The sequence below is a fragment of the Somniosus microcephalus genome, chromosome 1 (genome assembly GCF_052327205.1).
Source record: "Somniosus microcephalus isolate GS21.2 chromosome 1, FLI_Smic_1.0, whole genome shotgun sequence".
NCBI lineage: Eukaryota > Metazoa > Chordata > Chondrichthyes > Squaliformes > Somniosidae > Somniosus > Somniosus microcephalus.
Window position 1 is genome coordinate 404,472,101 of NC_140987.1, and position 20,754 is coordinate 404,492,854.

Consider the following 20,754-nt stretch of genomic DNA (forward strand, 5'->3'; position numbering starts at 1 on the left):
TCTGCTACAAATGAAAAAGGTGGCAATTTTGGTGTTGTAAATGACCATATGATGCTGAAGCTAATTGTAGCGCTTTAATTATTGTCCTGGCTGAAATTGGATAACTCAGCAGGGCTTTATCTGAAGGGTAACTGAATGCTATCCTGGAAGTTCTGTAATTCTGATGTTCCACAAACTTAATTGTGTTACTGTTTCCTGCAGCTTGGATTCAATATCCGAGGGGGCAAGGCCTCACAGCTTGGCATCTTTATATCAAAGGTTGGTGTTCTTGGTTTAAATGTGTTATGGCTTTGTACACTGTTGTTACGCATGATGCTGAAGTTAGATTCTCTGAGTTACAGCTTGAGCAAAAACATAAGCACAGGACTGCGTGGTGTCAACCAAGGATTAATGAGTATTCAGGTAGCAGATCTGTGCTGGAAGAATTCTGAAAATCTTAAATTTTTTAAATGCTGGCCTTCTGGGTTTAAATCCAATTCAGGCTGATGGACGGAAGTCTCCTTTCTCTGCTGGCCTTAAGGGTCCTGTGTGAAATAAATTTGGACAGTCTCAAATCCAGTTCCTAGTGATCGTGGCACCACAGCGCATAGCTTTTATTAATTCTGCATTTAATTGACAGTGTCACTCAGTGAGGCTGCTGGAATGCTATGGTGGGAAATAGAAAAAAGTCATGCTGGTGCAGTAGGGGTCATTCTCCTAAGATTAAGGTACATTGTTGGCACAGAGTAGAAGGCCTTTTACTCTGAGCCTAACCCATGCTGTACCTGGCATGAAAATGCTTGCTGACACTGGGTGTCCAAATGGAAAAGCATTCTATTTCCTGGAACTTGCATTCTTCATTTGACAAGCACAGAGATTCACCACACAGACATCAAATAATTCTCCCCTTCCCCTTTCTGTGTGCACCACTCTCAGTTCAGACAAAAGCCATTTGTTAACTTGCTCCCAGATCTCTGCCAACACAGGACCTAGAAAGACGAGAAGTGCTTTTAAGTAAGAGTGGGTGTGTGTGTGTGTAAGTACTAACCTCAGTATCCGGGCAATTACATTGTACCACAGGTGATTCCTGATTCCGATGCAGATCATGCAGGGCTGCAGGAGGGTGATCAGGTCCTCGCTGTGAATGACATTGACTTTCAGGATATAGAACATAGCAAGGTGAGTACCAGAGTCAGCTAGCACACAGGCAGATGTGTAGACTTAGGACATTTGTATGAACATGTTATGTGAACCTGAAAGACTAAAGATACATGGCACGTGAGTTTTGAAAGTTTGTATCACCAATTCAGGGTGTGCTTTAGGGATCAGTGTGTGATCTGGCAGTTAATGGTGATGATGGCCCATCCACATGATTGACCTTTCAATTGCCTGTTTTGAGCCAAGCCACTCTGGAATATGTGTGGGATACTTTGAAGGCTGATAAATGTTGTCTGAGCAGAAGCCCTGGAGACTTAACACCAGTTATGTCATGATTGGACGCTTGGGTTAAAGTTCAGGGGAATGTAGATGAGTTATTCAGAAAAGAAAATAAACCAGTTGATGATCAGACATAGCAATGCTAATGTTGGATGGGTTCTGGTTCAGATAACTTTTGTGCGTGTTATAGCAACAAAAAAAATTGTTTCTGCAGAAAAAAAATCATGTCTTTTTCCCTTTAGAGCTGTTTTGTTGTTGCTGAGTTGTATTTATTTCTGTTGCTTAGGCCGTTGAGATCCTGAAATCTGCCAGAGAAATTATAATGAGGGTTCGCTATTTTCCATACAGTAAGTGCAACCCTAAATGTTTTAGGAGCATGAGTAGGCCATTCAGCCCCTTGAGGCTGTTTCGCCATTTAATTGGATCGCGGCTGATCTCAACCCCATTTATCTGCCTTTGAATCATATCCCTTCATACCCTTACCTAACAAAAATCTATCGATCTGAGTCTTCACAAAAGAGGACACAAATAACCTCCCAGAGATGTCGGGGAACATATGGTCTGATGAAAGGGAGGAACTGAAAGAAATCAGTATTTGTAGGGAAATGGTGTTGGGGAAATTGATGGGATTGAAGGCCGATAAATCCCCAGGGCCTGATAATCTACATCCTAGGGTACTTAAGGAAGTGGCCCTAGAAATAGTTGATGCTTTGCTGATCATCTTCCAGCATTCGATGGAATCTGGAACAGTACCCATGGATTGGAGGGTAGCTAATGTTACCCCACTATTCAAAAAAGGTGGTAGAGAGAAAACGGGGAATTACAGGTAAGCCTGACATCGGTAGTGGGGAAAATGCTAGAGTCCATTATAAAAGATGTAATAGCAGAGCACTTGGAAAACAGTGACAGGATCAGACAAAGTCAACATGGATTTACAAAAGGTAAATCATGCTTGACTAATCTACTGGAATTTTTTGAGTATGTAACTGGTAAAATAGATAAGGGAGAACCAGTGGATGTGGTGTATTTGGACTTTCAGAAGGCTTTTGATAAGGTCCCACATAAGAGATTAGCGTGTAAAGTTAAGGCACATGGGATTGGGGGCAAGGTATTGACTTGGATAGAGAACTGGTTGGCAGACAGAAAGCAAAGAGTTGGAATAAACGGGTCTTTTTCCGAGTGGCAGGCAGTGACTAGTGGGGTACTGCAGGGATCGGTCCTTGGGCCCCAGCTATTCACAATATATATTAATGATCTAGACAAGGGAACTAGATGTAATATCTCCAAGTTTGCAGACGACACAAAGCTGGGTGGGCGTGTGTGCTGTGAGGAGGATGCCGAGAAACTCCAGGATGATTTGGACATGTTGGGTGATTGAGCAAAAGCATGGCAGATGCAATATAACGTGGATAAATGCGAGGTTATCCACTTTGGTGGCAAAAACAGGAAGGCAGATTATTATCTGAATGGCAATAGATTGGGAGAAGGGGAAGTGCAACGAGACCTGGGTGTCCTTGTGCACCAGTCGCTGAAGGTAAGCATGCAGGTGCAGCAGGCGGTTAAGAAGGCAAATGGTATGTTGGCCTTCGTAGCGAGAGGGTTTGAGTACAGGAACAAGGATGTCTTGCTGCAGTTGTACAGAGCCTTGGTGAGACCACATCTTGAGTATTGTGTGCAGTTTTGGTCGCCTTATCTGAGAAAGGATGTTCTTGCCATGGAAGGAGTTCAGCGAAGATTCACCAGGCTGATACCTGGGATGGCAGGAATGACTTATGAGGAGAGATTGGGTCGATTGGGCTTGTACTCGCTGGAGTTTAGAAGAATGAGAGGGGATCTCATTGAAACTTATAAAATTCTGACCGGACTGGACAGACTAGATGCAGGAAGGATGTTCCCGATGGTTGGGGTGTCCAGAACCAGGGGGTCACAGTCCAAGGATAAGGGGTAGGCCATTTAGGACAGAAATGAGGAGGAATTTCTTCACCCAGAGAGTGGTGAACCTGTGGAATTCTCTACCACAGAAGGCAGTAGAGGCCAATACATTAAATATATTCAAGAAGGAGTTGGATATATTTCTTAAGGCTAAAGGGATCAAGGGATATGGGGAGAAAGCAGGGACCGGGTACTGAATTTGGATGATCAGCCATGATTGCATTGAATGGCGGAGCAGGCTCGAGGGGCCGAATAGCCTACTCCTGCTCCTATCTTCCATGTTTCTATGTCTTGAAAGCGTCAATTGATCCAGAATCCACAGCCCTTTGTGGGAGAGTTCCAGATTTCTACTACCCTTTCGGTGAAGTGGTGCTTCCAAATGGCCTGGCCCTAATTTTAATATTATGTATTCCTGTTCTGGATTCCCTACCAGAGTAAATAGATTCTCTTAATCTACCCTGTTGAATCCTTTTTAATATTTTAAACACCTTGATTAGATCACACCTTAATCTTCAATACTCAAGGGAAATATTAGCCAAGTTAATTAAACCTGTCCTCATAATTTAACCCTTTAATCCCCAGTATCATCCTGGTGAATCTGCGCTGCATTCCCTCCAAGACCAATATACCTTTCCTGAGGTGCAGTGCCCAGAACTGAACGCAATACTCCAGATGGGATTTGACCAAGGCTCTGTACAAATGAAGCATAATTTCCCCCCCCCCCCCTTTATATTCCAGTCCCCGTGAGATAAAGGCAACATTCCATTAGCCTTTTTGATTGCATTTTGTTCTTGTCCACTAGGTTTTAGTGACTTTGCACCTCCACAGTTTCTACTTTGTCACCATTTAGGAAATACTCCGATTTGTCTTTCGTGGACCCAAGGTGGATGACCTTGCACTTCCCCACACTGAACTCCATTTGCCACAGTTTTCCACACTCACTTAATCTGTCTTTGTCTGTGTCCCTTTGCAACTTCCTGTTCCCATCTACACTACTTACTGTGCCTCCTAACTTAGTGTCATATGCAAACTTGGATACACAACTCTCTAGTCCTTCATCCAAGTCATTTATAAATATGGTGAAAAGCTTAGGCCCTGGTACAGATCCCTGGGGAGCACCACTTGTTACATCCTGCCAATCAGAGTATGTACCTTTATTCCTACTCTCTGCCTCCTTCTGCCCAACCAATTTTCAACCCATGCTGCAAGGTTGCTTTCAATTAGATGCGCCTTCATTTATGCTAATAATCTTTTGTACGCAACCTTATCAAATGCCATCTGGAAGTCCATAGATAAATACCATCCATAGACATTTCCTTATCTACCATATTAGTGACCTCTTCAAAAACAATTCAACTACATTAGTCAGACACGACTACAGAAATCCATGCTGACATTCGCTGATCAGCTCAAATTTGTCCAAGCACTCAGTCACCCTGTCCCTAATGACACATTCTAGTAACTTCCCCACAACTGTTGTTAGACTGACAATTCTGTAGTTACCTGGTTTCTCTTCCCCACTCATCTTTAATAATGGAGCGACATTCGCAAAGTTGGTAGTTTGGTTTTTATCCTGGCCTCTTATACAGGAAACTCTTTGGTATCCAGCACCGACAGGACCGCCGTGTTGCTGGTTGATCAAAAATTCTGGATGACGGAGAGGGTTATCTACCGAGGCTATTTTTAACAAACAAAAATTAAAAGAATCAAGACGTGCAGTATACAGTAATTGGGTACTCACCTACAGAATGTTGTGTTAAATGGATGGTGGAAGATGCTTGATTAAGTACAGTACTGCCAGTTGAGGGTAATGCAATGACTACCAGCAGCGTGGGAGACGCACAGTACCCCTGTAAAATGGTGGATCAGAAGAGACTACCGGCAGCGCGGGAGAGTCAGACTCCTGTTACAGGGGTATTGAAGTGTTCCGACTTCCGACAACGCCAAGAAGCAGCAGTTTGGAGAACTACCCCCACTGACTAACTCGGCCACCGCGGGAGGCTCGGACTTGGCAACATTGCCGGTTATTGAGGTGTTGTTTTCGGAGTGAGAGTTTTGCCGGTTAATAGAGAATTCTGGATATTTAGGTGCCGTTTAAACGAGAGTTTCCTGTATATATTAGCCCCTTAGTCAACCATAACCAACTATATATTTAAAATTAATGTGTGCATAATAAATTAAGCACTTGGTTTAAATTCATCAGGCTCCCTCCGCGTTGACTGAGGCCATTTAAAAAAAAAAAACAGCTGTTTGTGTCTGAGAAGATTAACTGACCTGGATCATGTGGTGGGGCCAACAGAGGAAAGAGATCATGTTCCTAGAAACTGCTTTGAGCTCCATTGGAGGAGAGGGACCTTTCTGGGGTGAGGGTTCATGTATCACCTTATTTTAAAAAAAATTCACATTGGCTTCTGAGGTACTAGCTGTTGCTGGAGTTGGTTTCATTAGTGACAGATGTCAGCTGTGGCTTAGTGGGTAGCAGTTTCACCTCTGGGTCAGAATGTTGTGGGTTCAAGTCCCACTCCTGAGACTTGAGCGTAAAATCTAGGCTGACGCTTCAGTGCGATATTGAAGGAATGCTGCACAGTTGGAGGTGCTGTTTTTTGGATGAGATGTTCAACTGAGGCCCCGTCTCCCCAGTCAGGTGGACGTAAAAGATCCCATGGCATTTTTCGAAGAAAAGCAGGGGAGCTCTCCCTCAATATTTATCCCTCAACCAACGCCTAAAAAAACAAATTATCTGGTCATTATCACATTGCTGTTTGTAGGAACTTGCTGTGCGCACATTGGCTGCCGCATTTCCTACATTACAACAGTGACTACGCTTCAAAAATATTTCACTGGCTGTAAAGTGCTTTGGGACGTCCCATGGTCGTGAAAGGTGCTATAGAAATGCAAGTCTTTTTTCCACTACCTCACTCAATTGGCCATTTCATATGTCTGGACAGTGAATGTTGACGGATTGTTTGACAGTAGAGGGCATCTCCGCAAAATCTGACCCTGTCCTCGCCAATGTTCCCTCTAATTTTTTTTAAGGGCATGCACATTATTTTTAAAAAGCTGGTGAGCCGGCTGAGCAGCTTAACAGGAACATTGGTCCTCACCCAACACGTGCATTTTTCCAGCAGTGGTAACTGGATAATTGGGGAATGCGAAAGCTGGTAGATTTTTTTCTCCCCTCCCTGGTGGTTGTCCAGCGACGTTGAGGCCAGTTGTAGCACCCTAGCTGTGATCAGCTGCTAACGCAGTACATGCCAGGCATCAAACCTGGGTTCTTCCAGTTCCCTATGCTGCAGTACTACACAAATATCTTCAGGCCTAGGGGGAGCTTCAAAATCCTTTCTTTCAGATGAAAGATTAAAACATAATTCCTTAAAGCAAATTGTAATAAACGTAAAATTGAACAGCAGCTTGCATTTATAAAGTGCTTTAAACGTAACGCTTCAAAGGCATTATCAAAAAAAAGGACCCAACAAAAGGAGGAGATATTATGAGGGGTGACCGAAAGCTTAGTCATTGGTGGGCTTTAAGGAGGACCTTAAAGGAAGAGAGAGATATAAATGAATACATCTTCCAGCAAGTCCTAAAATAAGTTTTACAGCAAGGATATTAACCCCTAGGAGTTCAATGTCCTCATTATTCATGCACTGGTTAATGCTATCATGTTAAATTCCTGTCTACTTTAATGCAATCCTTAACCCATTTAAAAGAAACTGACTAATCACTGCAAGCATAGGCACTGTCCAATCCAATTAAATATAAATGGGAATTTACTGCCAATAAGTTTCATGCATACAGTTCAGTATGTATATTGCATACATTTACAATACCACAAGTAATTAAGCATGTTGAATGTAGGTTACCACTGGTTAGGGTTGCCATCTATCCTTTGTAGACGGCCTAGAAATTACTAAAATATGAACCAGATACCAAAATGTTGTCTTCAAGAAGTCAATTTTTTCACACTTGTACCTGTGATATAGACGCATCAGTTATTAAAGTTTTAAATTAATTTCAGCAAAAAACAAAACCAACTTAAATCTGCTGTATTCCAATCCTGTCCACTGTCCAGTTTTACCCATGGATAGTAAGTACAATAAATGTTAATTTGGTCAAAGTGTTCACAAAAATAGATGGATTGATGACTGATGGAGAGTAAAGGTATAAGATCTGAGTGCCTTAGTAAGAAGTCACACAACAGGTTATAGTCCAGCAGCTTTATTTGAAATCACAAGCTTTCGGAGCGCTGCTCCTTCGTCAGGTGAAGTGAAGAGTTGCATATAAGCACAGCATATATAATCAGAGGGTACTGCCAGATGATTGCAGGTAATCTTTCTAACTGCCCTTTATCACACCTCGGCAGAGAGATAATCACAGCAATCACAGGTGTGAATGGTGTCCAAACAGGTCAGTCAGGAAAACATTACATCAAAGAACAATGAGGTGGGGTCACAGGGGGTCAAATGTTGCAGATGCTGGGGTCTGTATGGAAAAACAAAAAACTTTTTTGCTGGAAACTGATAGCCAAGTTCCGCACTCATGAGGACGGCCTCAACCGGGATCTTGGGTTCATGTCACGCTACATGTAACCCCACCTGACGTAGAGTCACCCAGACTTCAGACTCGAGTTGTCGTTGGCTTGTTCTCTCTACACAGATGCAGCCGAACCTGCTGTGATTTCCAGCAAAAAAATAGTTTTTTGTTTGTTTTTCCATACAAACCCCAGCATCTGCAACATTTGACCCCTTGTGACCCCACCTCATTGTTCTTTGATGTAATGTTTTCCTGACTGACCTGTTTGGACACCATTCACACCTGTGATTTATCTCTCTGCTGAGGTGTGATAAAGGGCAGTTAGAAAGATACATAGAAACATTAGAAGATAGGAGAAGGAGTAGGCTATTCGGCCCTTCGAGCCTGCTCTGCCATTCAATGAGATCATGGCTGATCATCCAAATTCAGTACCCTGTCCCTGCCTTCTCCCCATATCCCTTGATCCCTTTAGCCTTAAGAAATATATCCAACTCTTTCTTGAATATATTTAATGAACTGGCCTCCACCGCCCTCTGTGGCAGAGAATTCTACAGGTTCACCACTCTCTGGGTGAAGAAATTCCTCCTCATTTCAGTCCTAAATGGCTTACCCCTTATCCTTAGACTATGACCTCTGGTTCTGGACTCCCCGGCCATCAGAAACATCCTTCCTGCATCTAATCTGTCCAGGCCTGACAGAATTTTATAGGTTTCGATGAGATCCCCTCTCAATCTTCTAAACTCCAGTGAGTATAAGCCCAGTCGACAATCTCTCCTCATACGTCATTCCTGCCATCCCAGGTATCAGCCTGGTGAATCTTCGCTGCACTCCTTCCATGGCAAGAACGTCCTTCCTCAGGTAAGGCAACCAAAACTGCACACAATACTCAAGGTGCGGTCTCACCAAGGCCCTGTACAACTGTAGCAAGACATCCTTGTTCCTGTACTCGAACCCTCTTGCTACGAAGGCCAACATACCATTTGCCGCCTTAACTGCCTGCTGCACCTGCATGCTTACCTTCAGCGACTGGTGCACAAGAACACCCAGGTCTCTCTGCACTTCCCCTTCTCCCAATCTATTGCCATTCCAATAATCTGCCTTCCTGTTTTTGTCACCAAAGTGGATAACCTCACATTTATCCACATTATAGTGCATTTGCCATGTTTCTGCCCAAACACCCAACCTGTCCAAATCGTACTGGAGTTTCACGACATCCTCCTCACAGCATACCCTCCCACCCAGCTTTGTGTCGTCTGCAAATTTGGAGATATTACATCCAATTCCCTCGTCCAGATCATTAATATAGATAGTGAACAGCTGGGGTCCTAGGACCGATCCTTGCGGTACCCCACTAGTCACCGCCTGCCACTCGGAAAACGACCCGTTTATTCCAACTCTTTGCTTTCTGTCTGCCAACCAGTTCTCTATCCAAGTCAATACCTTGCCCCCAATCCCATGTGCCTTAATTTTGCACGCTAGTCTCTTATGTGGGACATTATCGAAAGCCTTCTGAAAGTCCAAATACACCACATCCACTAGTTCTCCCTTATCTATTTTACCAGTTACATCCTCAAAAAGTTCCAGTAGATTAGTCAATCATGATTTACCTTTTGTAAATCCATAATAACAACAGAAAATGCTGGAAAAACTCAGCAGGTCAGGCAACATCCGTGGAGAGAAATTTGAGTTGACGTTTCGGGTTGGACCCTTCTTCAAAACTGGAAAGAAAAGAAACTAGATCGGAGGCAGGGCTGCGATCGGACAAAAGAATAAAAGAAACAAAAGAAGTAAAAGAGATTAGAAGCTAGACGAGATGGTAATAGGCTGGGATTAGGTGTAAAGTGTACTGGCAGGGCAAAAGATAGCTGCCAGGTAGAGAGAGAAACAAAAGGAAAGGGGGGGGGAAAGGAGTGGAACAATTACAAGAGAAAATGAAATGGGGGCCAAGCTTATGATCTGAAATTGTTGAACTCGATATTGAGTCCGGAAGGCTGCAGACTGCCTAATCGGAAGATGAGGTGCTGTTCCTCGAGTTTACGTTGAGCTTCCGTGGAACAATACAAGAGGCCAAGGACGGTGAGGTCCGAGTGGGAATGGAGCGGTGAATTAAAATGACAGGCGACAGGAAGCTCGGGGTCACCCTTGCGGACTGAACGGAGGTGTTCCGCAAAGCGGTCACCCAATCTGCGTTTGGTCTCCCCAATGTAGAGGAGACCGCATCGTGAGCAGCGAATACAGTATACTAGATTGCGAGAAGTACAAGTAAATCGCTGTTTCACCTGGAAGGGGTGTTTGGGGCCCTGGACAGTGGGAAGGGGGGAGGTATAGGGGCAGGTGTTACATCTCCGCTTGCACGGGAAGGTGCCAGGCGAAGAGGAAGGGCTGTTTGGGGTGATAGAGGAGTGGACTAGGGTGTCTCGGAGGGAGCGGTCCCTGCGGAATGCTGGGAGGGGAGGGGAAGATGCGTTTGGTGGTGGGATCACTTTGGAGGTAGCGGAAATGCCGGAGGATGATCCGTTGAATGTGGAGGCTGGTGGGGTGAAAGGTGAGGACAAGGGGAACCCTATCGTGGTTCCGGGAGGGAGGGGCAGGGGTGAGGGCAGAAGTGCGGGAGATAGAACTGACATGGTCGAGGGCAGTGTCAACCACAGTAGAGGGGAATCCTCGGTTGCGGAAAAAGGAAGACATGTCTGAAGCACTGGTGTGGAAGGTGGCGTCGTCGGAGCAGATACGGTGGAGGCGGAGAAACTGGGAGAATGGAATGGAGTCCTTACAGGAAGCGGGGTGGGAGGAAGTGTAGTCCAGGTAGCTGTGGGAGTCAGTGGGCTTGTAGTAAATATTGGTCGATAACCTATCCCCAGAGATGGAGACGGAGAAGTCGAGGAAGGGAAGTGAAGAGTCCGAGATGGACCATGTGAAGGTGAGGGAAGGGTGGAAATTGGAGGCAAAGTGAATGAAATTGTCAAGTTCGGGGCGAGAGCAGGAAACGGCACCGATACAGTCATCAATGTATCGGAAAAAGAGGTGAGGGAGGGGACCCGAGTAGGACTGGAACAAAGATTGTTCCACATAGCCCACGAAAAGGCAGGCATAGCTAGGACCCATGCGGGTACCCATGGCAACACCTTTGATTTGGAGGAAATGAGTGGAGTTAAAGGAGAAGTTTCTTTTCTTTCCAGTTTTGAAGAAGGGTCCAACCCGAAACGTCAACTCAAATTTCTCTCCACGGATGTTGCCTGACTACCTGAGTTTTTCCAGCATTTTCTGTTGTTATTTCGGATTTCCAACATCTGCAGTATTTTGCTATCGTACTTTTGTAAATCCATGTTGACTTTGTCCGATCCTGTCACTGCTTTCCAAGTGCTCTGCTATTACATCTTTTACAATGGACTCTAGCATTTTCCCCACTACCGATGCCAGGCTTACCAGTCTATAATTTCCCGCTTTTTCTCTACCACCTTTTTTTGAATAGTGGGGTAACATTAGCTACCCTCCAATCCATGGGTACTGTTCCAGAGTGTATAGAGTTCTGGAAGATGACCAGCAATGCATCAACTATTTCTAGGGCCACTTCCTTAAGTACCCTGGGATGTAGATTATCAGGCCCTGGGGATTTATCGGCCTTCAGTCCCATCAATTTTCCTAACACCATTTCCCTACAAATACTGATTTCTTTCAGTTCCACCCTTTCATCAGACCCTATGTTCCCCGGCATCTCTGGGAGGTTATTTGTGTCCTCCTTTGTGAAGACAGAACCAAAATATGTATTTAGTTGGTCTGCCATTTCTTTGTTCCCCATTATAAATTCCCCTAATTCTGACTGCAAGGGACCTACGCTTGACTTCACCAATCTTTTTCTCTTCACATATCTATAAAAGCTTTTACAGTCAGTTTTTATGTTCCCTGCAAGCTTACTCTCATATTCTATTTTCCCTTTCTTAATTAATCCCTTTGTCCTCCTTTGTTGAATCCTAAACTGCTCCCAATCCTCAGGATTATTGCTTTTTCTGGCCGATTTATATGTCCTCTCTTTGGATCTTATGCTATCCCTAATTTCCCTTGTTAGCCACGGTTGAGTCACCTTTTTTGTTTTATTTTTATGCCAAACTGGGATGAACAAATTCTGTAGCTCATCCATTCGGTCTTTGAATGTTTGCCATTGCCTATCCACCGTCAACCCTTTGAGTGCCATTCCCCAATCAATCCTACCCAACTCGCTCCTCAGACCATCGTAGTTTCCTTTATTTAAATTGAGGACCCTAGTCTCTGATTCAACTACTTCATTCTCCATCTTAATGAAGAATTCGATCATATTATGATAGCTCCGACCCAAGGGGCCTCGTACAACAAGATTGCTAATTAATCCTTTCTCGTTACATAATACCCAGTCTAAGATGGCCTGATCTCTGGTTGGTTCCTCGACATATTGGTCCAGGAAACCATCCCGTAAACACTCCAGTAATCATCTGGCAGTACTTTCTGACTATATATGCTGTGCTTATATGCAACTCTTCACTTCACCTGACAAAGGAACAGTGCTCCGAAAGCTTCTGATTTCAAATAAAGCTGTTGGACTATAACCTGGTGTTGTGACTTCTTACATTTGTCCACCCCAGTCCAACACCGGCATCTCCACATCATGAGTGCCTTATGTATGAGGATCTAAATGGAGTGTTAAGCTGCATGGCTTTTGTGTTTGGTATATTGAGTACAATGAAGGTAGCAGGTTATATTTCAGCAGAGGTGCTAGCAATCATTGGTATTCCATTTACATTTACCCCTTACAAATGTGATCCAATTACCTCCAGAGGCAGTGCTGTAATATAAATGAGGCAAACTGCTGCTAACAAAAGTAAATGGGTCCCACTAGTAGGAGCAACTCTATTATTGCTGCAGGCAGTCTGAGCCATCAGCCCATCCATGCAATCAGCAATCTGATTTTTGTTTTACATTGCTGGCTTGAATGATCTGTTCCCTGATGGTAAATGTCTACAGTGGGGAAATCAGAAAAATGACTTTGTAGCATGCATTGTTTTAGGATTGAAAGCTGCTTCCATTCTTGATCCTCTTATGTTGGATTGTCAGATTTTCTCTTTGTTGTCTTTCAGACTTTCGAAGGCAGAAGGAACGGACGGTTCATTAAGGAGGTCCTGCTGATATATAGCTCTGTAGTGGGATCACTGTGCCTTAGAAATTAGCTGGAAAGTTTGGTACTTGGTGTCTGGTCAGCTGATTATAACAGCTGGTTCAATTTGTCGTGAGATTTTGAGATTTGTATTTATTGAAGGTCAAATTTGGGATTTATAAACATTCTTCCAGCATTTTCTATTTCAAATTTCTATAGCTAAAGTATGTTTCTGCCAATGTAAATTGTTAGACATTTTTTGAACATTTTGGGGAAACTCCAGTGATCTCGCATTCTGATAAGTGAAACTCTGACAGGTGCCTGGTTCTATAACTATCTTGGGGATCTGGAAGGAATCTTGAACCCTCAACTCCATGTAAGTGAGTACCCACAAAGCTACTGCTGTATAATATTTATACAACTTGTATACTGGACCAAAACTTAACATATCCTACATAAGGATTTTTAAGGAAACCCTTGACTCCATTTGTTTTGTTATACAAGGCTGAACTCCATGTGTTGCATCAATATCACATATTGCAAAATCTGTGTGGGCTATCTTCCATCTCACTAGTGCTGTTTATGTTCCTGGTTAATACTTTCCAGTTAGCTGGCTATACAACGTAATGAACACAGTTTTCATATTTAGCACTACTAGCAGGTTATCTGCATTTAATTGGTATATCTTTCAAAACAATATAAACACCCACTATATGCACCCCCATACCCTTTTCTTTACACAGATGGTGATTAACAGCCTGGCATGAGCTCTGAGTCAATAAGGCTAGAATACTACCCTCGTTCAAGAAATCACTAGATGCTGTAATGGAAAGAAGATTGGGGTGGTTATCTGGAAGAGGTCAAATGGGCCAAAGATTTGAATGATGATAGTGAATACAGCTTTGTAGTATGCTATTGATAATTGTAAAATAAACCAGTGTGCATTTGTTAAACCCCTTGCCTATTCTGAATTTTTGTTTTATAAGTATTTTGAATTAGTTGATCATGGATGGGAGAATAATTGACTCAAAAATCCTCACCTGTCCTTCAGGTAGTGGTTGTCTTTGTCTCTAATGCTGCTGTGTACATTAACTTCATTTTGAGAGACCTCAAATCATGGAATAAATGCTGTGTTCAGCATGACTCTTCAAGAAAAACAAGTAATACCAGAATAAAGCAGCTTTATTTCACCAATGTAATTCTGTTCACACACAACTGCAGTAGTGTAATCTGTTTGGTTATCATATTCCACTCCAGCAATGATGTATGATAAAAATACTTCTATGCTCGTCCCTTAATCTTTTCGAGGAACAATAGAGTTGATGGCAAATAATGTTTACACAAAACTATTGGTATATGATACTCAGAGGCATTAGGGAAACATCTAAACCCCTGAAATGAATGTCTTAACAATCCAGCTGTGGCATGCAGTAGATAGAATGAAGAACTGCATCTTATCATTGGCTCAATAATAGCCAAATAGAGAATACAAACTCTGGGTTTAGTAGTTTAGCTTAACACAAACTGTAGAATACACACTACCATATTAGGAAAGATTGGACTATAACTGGCATCATTTTGCTCTTGCACTAGTATATCTAGATTTTCTGCAACTATCTATACATGGGAGAATTCTGACTGGATTCTCCTGCCATAGCTTCAGGATCCCTGGGGAAATGTTGTAAATCGCAACTTGTAGCTGTTTACATTGTTTCTTCAGGATTACATAGGCTATACAACACAGAAATGGGCCATTTCTGCTCCACTCGAGCCTCATCTAACGACCAGCATAACCCTCTATTCTCTTTCATATGCTTATCTAGCCTCCCTTTAAATATATCTTCACTATTCACTTCAACCACTGTAATGAAATCTGTTTGTCTTGCCTGTATTTGTTTTGCACTCATGTATATTACCCTCCCCCACACGGTGTATAGTTTCACTTCCTCTTCCCTGACTAACCTGGAAGGTTCCAGGTCTTGGATCTTGGCTCCGCCCCTGACTTCTCTTACTTAAAGATCCCAGGATCTGTATGACTCATTCCTGTGAGCCAGTCAGTGTGTTGAGATGTTAGCTCTGATCTTAGTGATTAAAAGCCAACTTGTTAAAGTCTATAACTTCTAGTTTTGTGGTTATTGAAGGCACATCAATTTTAATCACTAAAGAATACTAGGATGGATCGACTCCTAAAACCAGAGCGTCTGGACTTGGATCCACATTCTGCTGAAGCATCAAATCAATTTGGACACTGGCTCAAATGCTTCGAACTCTTCGCAAGGGCCTCATCCGCTAGCGAGGTAGATAAACTGAGTCTACTGACTACTCGCGTTAATCATCGGATTTATTCGTTCATCCGGGACGCCACCTCTTACATGGAGGCCATCACTATCCTGAAGGCCCAATACCAGAGGCCAGTAAACGAAGTGTACGCCAGATATCTGCTGGCTACATGCAGGCAGCGACCTGAGGAATCAATGGACGATTTCTTACAGGGCCTAAAGGACTTGGTCCGGGACTGTAACTGCAAGGCCGTGACGGCCAACGTGTACTCTGACGAATTGGTCCGCGATTCCTTCATCACGGGCCTCAAATCGAATTATATCCGGCAGAGACTGCTGGAGAAGGAGGTCCTGGACTTTAAAAAAAAAAGGCAGTGGCCACTGCGCGATCGCTGGACGTGGCCCAGAAAAACTCTGACTCTTATTCTTCTGGCCATGCGGCCCTCACCGCCTCGAGCGGGCCACCATCTTGGAATCAGCCATCTTCCCCATCCAGGTCTCAGACCAGCTCTACACCGCCGGAGTCCCCACACAGAAGTTCATCCAGGAGTCCTACTACAGCGGCAATGTCTCGAGGCCCGAAATGCTACTTCTGCGGCCAGGCCAAGCACCCCAGACAACGGTGCCCAGCGAAGGACGCTACATGCTTCAAATGTAAGAAAAAGGGGCATTTTAGCAAAGTCTGCAGGGGGAATCCGATTTCCAACTCCGTCACCGCCTCGTGCGGGCCGCCATCTTGGAATCCGCCATCTTTTCCCGACTCAACGGCCGCCCAGGGCCCAACAGTGGCTTCGATCACAGTGGATCAATCCAGGCCACACCCGTTGACAAAATCTATGATGGACATACAGGTAAACGGGAATTTAACAAAATGTTTAATTGACTGGGAGTACCGAGAGTTTTATCCACCCTAGCCTGGTACGGCGGCACTCATTAACGGTAACCCCTACACGGAGCAGAATTGCTATGGCTGCTAAGCCCACACTTCGGACATTTTGGGCTACTGTGTGGTAACACTGACTGTAAAAGGCACGGACTACAAGGATTTTAAACTCCTCGTGATGCCAGAACTCTGTGTTAATGTAATCTTGGGCCTGGACTTCCAGTGCCACCACGAAAGTGTCACGCTAGCATATGGCGGGTCCCAGCCGCCACTCACAGTCTGTGGCCTATCAACCTTAAAAATCAGCCCGCCCTCTTTATTCGCTAATCTCGCTCCGAACTGTAGGCCCATAGCGACCAAAAGTAGACGGTACATTCTGGAAGACAGACACTTTATCAAGGCGGAAGTGGACAGACTCCTGCGGGAAGGCATTATTGAATGCAGTACCAGTCCGTGGCGTGCCCAAGTAGTCATAGTTAAAAATAGCGAAAAGAAACGGATGGTAATTGACTACAGCCAGACTGTTAATATTTATACCGAGCTGGACGCCTAACCTTTACCCCGCATATCAGAAATGGTCAACCAGATTGCGCAATACCGAGTCTTCTCGACTATCGACCTCAAATCCGCATATCACCAGCTCCCCATTAGAACGGAGGACCGCCCATACACCGCCTTTGAGGCGAACGGACGCCTCTACCATTTTCTCAGAGTGCCCTTCGGGGTAACAAATGGGGTCTCGGTCTTCCAACGTGAGATGGACCGCATGGTTGACGAGAATAAACTACAAGCTACCTACCCCTATCTGGACAATGTCACTATCTGCGGGCACAACCAGCAAGACCACGATCTAAATCTTGCGAGATTTTTAAAAACTGCCCTAAAGCTGAATCTAACCTACAACAAAGACAAATGTGTCTTCAACACAACCCGTCTCTGTATCCATGGCTGTGTGGTGGAAGATGGGGTAATTGGACCGGACCCTGACCGATTACGCCCCCTAAAGGAACTGCCCCGCCACACAATCCCAAAGCTTTAAAAAGGTGCCTGGGATTTTTTTTGTATTATGCCCAATGGGTGCCCAATTACTCCGATAAGGCCCGACCCCTCATTAAATCGACGTCCTTCCCACTATCAGCTGAAGCTCGGGAGGCTTTCACCAGTATCAAACAGGACATTGAAAGGGCTGCACTGTGTGCAGTGGACGAAAGCATTCCCTTTCAAGTCGAAAGCGATGCGTCAGACTTTGCCTTAGCTGCGACCCTCAATCAGGTTGGGAGACCTGTGGCCGCCTTCTCCCGAACCCTTCAGGGACCTGAAATCAGGCACTCTTCTGTCGAGAAGGAGGCACAGGCTATAGTGGAGGCAGTGCGGCACTGGAGACACTACCTAGCCGGCAAACGTTTCACCCTGCTCACCGACCAGCGGTCGGTGGCTTTCATGTTTAATAACAAAGGGGGAAAATCAAGAATGACAAAATACTCAGGTGGAGGGTCGAACTATCCACGTTCGACTATGATATTATGTACAGGCCGGGAGCCCTTAATGAACCCCCAGACGCCCTATCGCGGGGAATGTGTGCCAGCATTCATACGGACAAATTACAGGGTCTCCACAACGACCTCTGTCACCCAGGGGTCACCCGACTATACCATTTTATAAAGTCCCGCAATCTGCCCCACTCCATCGAGGAGGTCCGGGCAATGACCAGAGCCTGCCGCACCTCTGCGGAATGCAAGCCTCGTTTCTACAGGCCGGACCGTGCACACCTTATCAAAGCCACACGGCCATTCGAGCACCTAAGTCTGGACTTCAAGGGACCCCTTCCCTCTGCCGACCGTATCAATGAATATTCCCGCTTCCCCTTCGCCATTCCCTGCCCAGACATGACCAGTGCCACGGTCATCAAGTGTCTCTGTAATCTATTCTGCATGTTTGGTATGCCGAACTACATACACAGCGATAGGGGGACGTCATTTATGAGTGACAAACTGCACCAGTTCTTTCTCTCAAAGGGGATAGCCACTAGCAGAACCACTAGCTACACCCCCCGGGGTAATGGGCAAGTGGAAAGGGAGAATGCTACTGTTTGGAAGGCTGTCATGTTAGCCTTAAAGTCAAAAGGCCTTCCGACCTCCCGCTGGCAGGATGTCCTCCCAGACGTGCTCCACTCCATAAGGTCTCTTATGTACAGCCACTAACGCTACCCCTCACGAAAAGATGTTCGTTTTCCCCCGGAAATCCACCTCGGGCATATCTCTACCCGCATGGCTGACTCCTCCGGGGACAGTACTATTGCGGAAGCACGTGAGAGGCCATAAAATGGACCACCTTGTGGAAAAGGTATAGCTCCTCCATGCAAACCCTCAGTACTCCTATATCGAATACTCTGATGGGCGAGAGGACACTGTTTCCATAAAAGACCTCGCTCCCTCGGGGAGCGGAGAGAACGATGAGAGCCTACCCGAGGAAGACCTACACCAAAAAGAGACCGGACGCCCAGAGGTATCAATACCCAACTTTAACCTGGAGGACACTGCGGAGGCCCGGACAGCGGAGGAACCAGAATCCACTCCCCTAGAGGCACCCCAACCGGCTTTGCGCCGATCACTGAGAACCACAAAACCTCCTGACAGACTTATACCAACTTTTAAGAAACATCACCCCGATGGACTAAATCTAAAGAAGGGGTGAATGTAATGGAATCTGTTTGTCTTGCCTGTATTCGTTTTGCACTCATGTATATTACCCTCCCCCACACGGTGTATAGTTTCACTTCCTCTTTCCTGACTAACCTGTAAGGTTCCAGGTCTTGGCTCTTGGCTCCGCCCCTGACTTCTCTTACTTAAAGATTCCATGATCTGTATGACTCATTCCTGTGAGCCAGTCAGTGTGTTGAGATGTTAGCTCTGATCTTAGTGATTAAAAGCCAACTTGTTAAAGTCTATAACTTCTTGTTTTGTGGTTATTGAAGGCACATCAACCACTCCTTGTGGTAGCAAATTCCACATTCTCACCACTCTGAGTAAAGAAGTTTCTGTGTGACTATCTTATATTGATGGCCTCTAGTTTTGCTCTTCCCCACCAGTGGAAACACTGTCCTATTCTATCAAAACCCTTCATAATTTTAAAGACCTCTATTAGGTCACCCCTCAGTCTTCTCTTTTAATGAGGAGACCCCTAGCCGGTTCATCCTTTCCTGATGGGTATATCCTTGTAAATCTTCTTTGCACCCTCTCCAGTGCCTCTATCACTTTTATATATGGTGACTAGAATTGTGCACAGTACTCCCAAGTGTGGTCTAACTGAAGTTCAATACAAGTTTAGCACAACTTCTCAATTCTATCCCTCTAGAAATAAACCCTAGTGCTTGGTTTGCTTTTTTTATAATGGCCTTATTAACCTGCGTCACTACTTTGTGATGTGTATTTGTACCGAGATCCCTTTGCTCTTCTACCCCACTTAGATTCTTACATCCCAAGTAATATGTGACCTAATTTTTCTTACCAAAATGTAATACCTCACATTTAGCTGTGTTAATTCATTTGCCAAGTATATGCCCATTCTGCAAGTTTATTAATGTCGTCTTGTAATTTGTTGTGGTCCTCCTCAGTATTGACTATCCCTCCAATTTGGTGTCATCTGCAAATTTAGAAATTGTTTGATTCCAAAAGTCTAAATTGTTAGTATAAATTGTGAACAAAACTTGTCCCAGCACTGATCCTTGTGGGACCCCACTTTCCATCTTCTGCCACTCTTTGAATAGCTACCCTTTACCCCTATTCTCTGCTTTGTCTTAAATCCAGTTAGCTATCCATTCTGCTACTTGTCCCCAAACTCCATATTCTCTGATCTTATTCATTAGTCTTTCACTAATGGTCCTTATCGACAGCCTTTTGGAAATCTAGATAAATTAAATGTACCGCATTACCCTTGTCTACTCTTGAGGTTGATCAAGCAAGACTTTCCCTTTTGAAATTCATACCGACTATTCATTGATATTTTTGGTTTTGAGATTATCTATTTTTTCCTTTAGTAGGGATTCCATTATTTTCCAACCACTGATAAGCTGACTGGTCTATAGTGCCCTGGATATGTTCTATCTCCCTTCTTAAATATAGGTATTATATATTAGCTATCCACCAGTCCTCTAGCACTACATCCTTTTCTAACATTAAATGTGTAATAGTGCCTCTGCTTAGTATCCTATTCCCATCCTGACTTTCTTTTTAAAATGTATGTGTCTAGAATATTTTGCTATTGTTTTATGTGCCTTGATTTAATTTCATAATTCCTCTGCCTTCCTAATTGTTTTGACGACTTCTCTCCTAATCTCTTTGTATTCTCCCTTGTTATGTTCTCCCCTGCTGTCCATGTACTTAATGTATGCCTCTTTCCTTACCTTCAATTGTTCCCTTATGTCTATTGATCCATGTCGTCGCATTATTGTTTATTCACCGCCGAGACAGGAGAACCCCCTCCATATAAATTGTTTTGGTAGAATAAGACACCATATAAGTGCAGGTATAACTAGTGTATAAAGTGATATTCCTTTTCTATAAGTGGCAAAACCTATTTTAATGCAG

At 44.2% G+C, this 20,754-nt stretch overlaps 1 protein-coding gene across 12 annotated transcripts in view; it reads left to right on the plus strand.

Annotated features, from left to right (window-relative positions):
• pdzd11 (PDZ domain containing 11) overlaps nt 1-19,118 on the plus strand; it is a 37,760-nt gene extending 18,642 nt beyond the window's left edge. For 7 of the 12 annotated variants that reach the window (XM_085998290.1, XM_085998309.1, XM_085998323.1 and 4 more), the window contains exons 4-7: nt 202-258; nt 1,060-1,158; nt 1,703-1,763; nt 12,990-13,959. In XM_085998290.1, coding sequence (XP_085854416.1) covers nt 202-258; nt 1,060-1,158; nt 1,703-1,763; nt 12,990-13,024 — 252 coding nt within the window. In that variant the 3' untranslated portion in view covers nt 13,025-13,959. Of the gene's footprint in view, nt 1-201; nt 259-1,059; nt 1,159-1,702; nt 1,764-12,989 lie in introns of those variants that run through there. The other 5 variants (XM_085998293.1, XM_085998330.1, XM_085998335.1 and 2 more) reach the window with 5 other exon arrangements.
• Nucleotides 19,119-20,754: the final 1,636 nt, after the last annotated feature.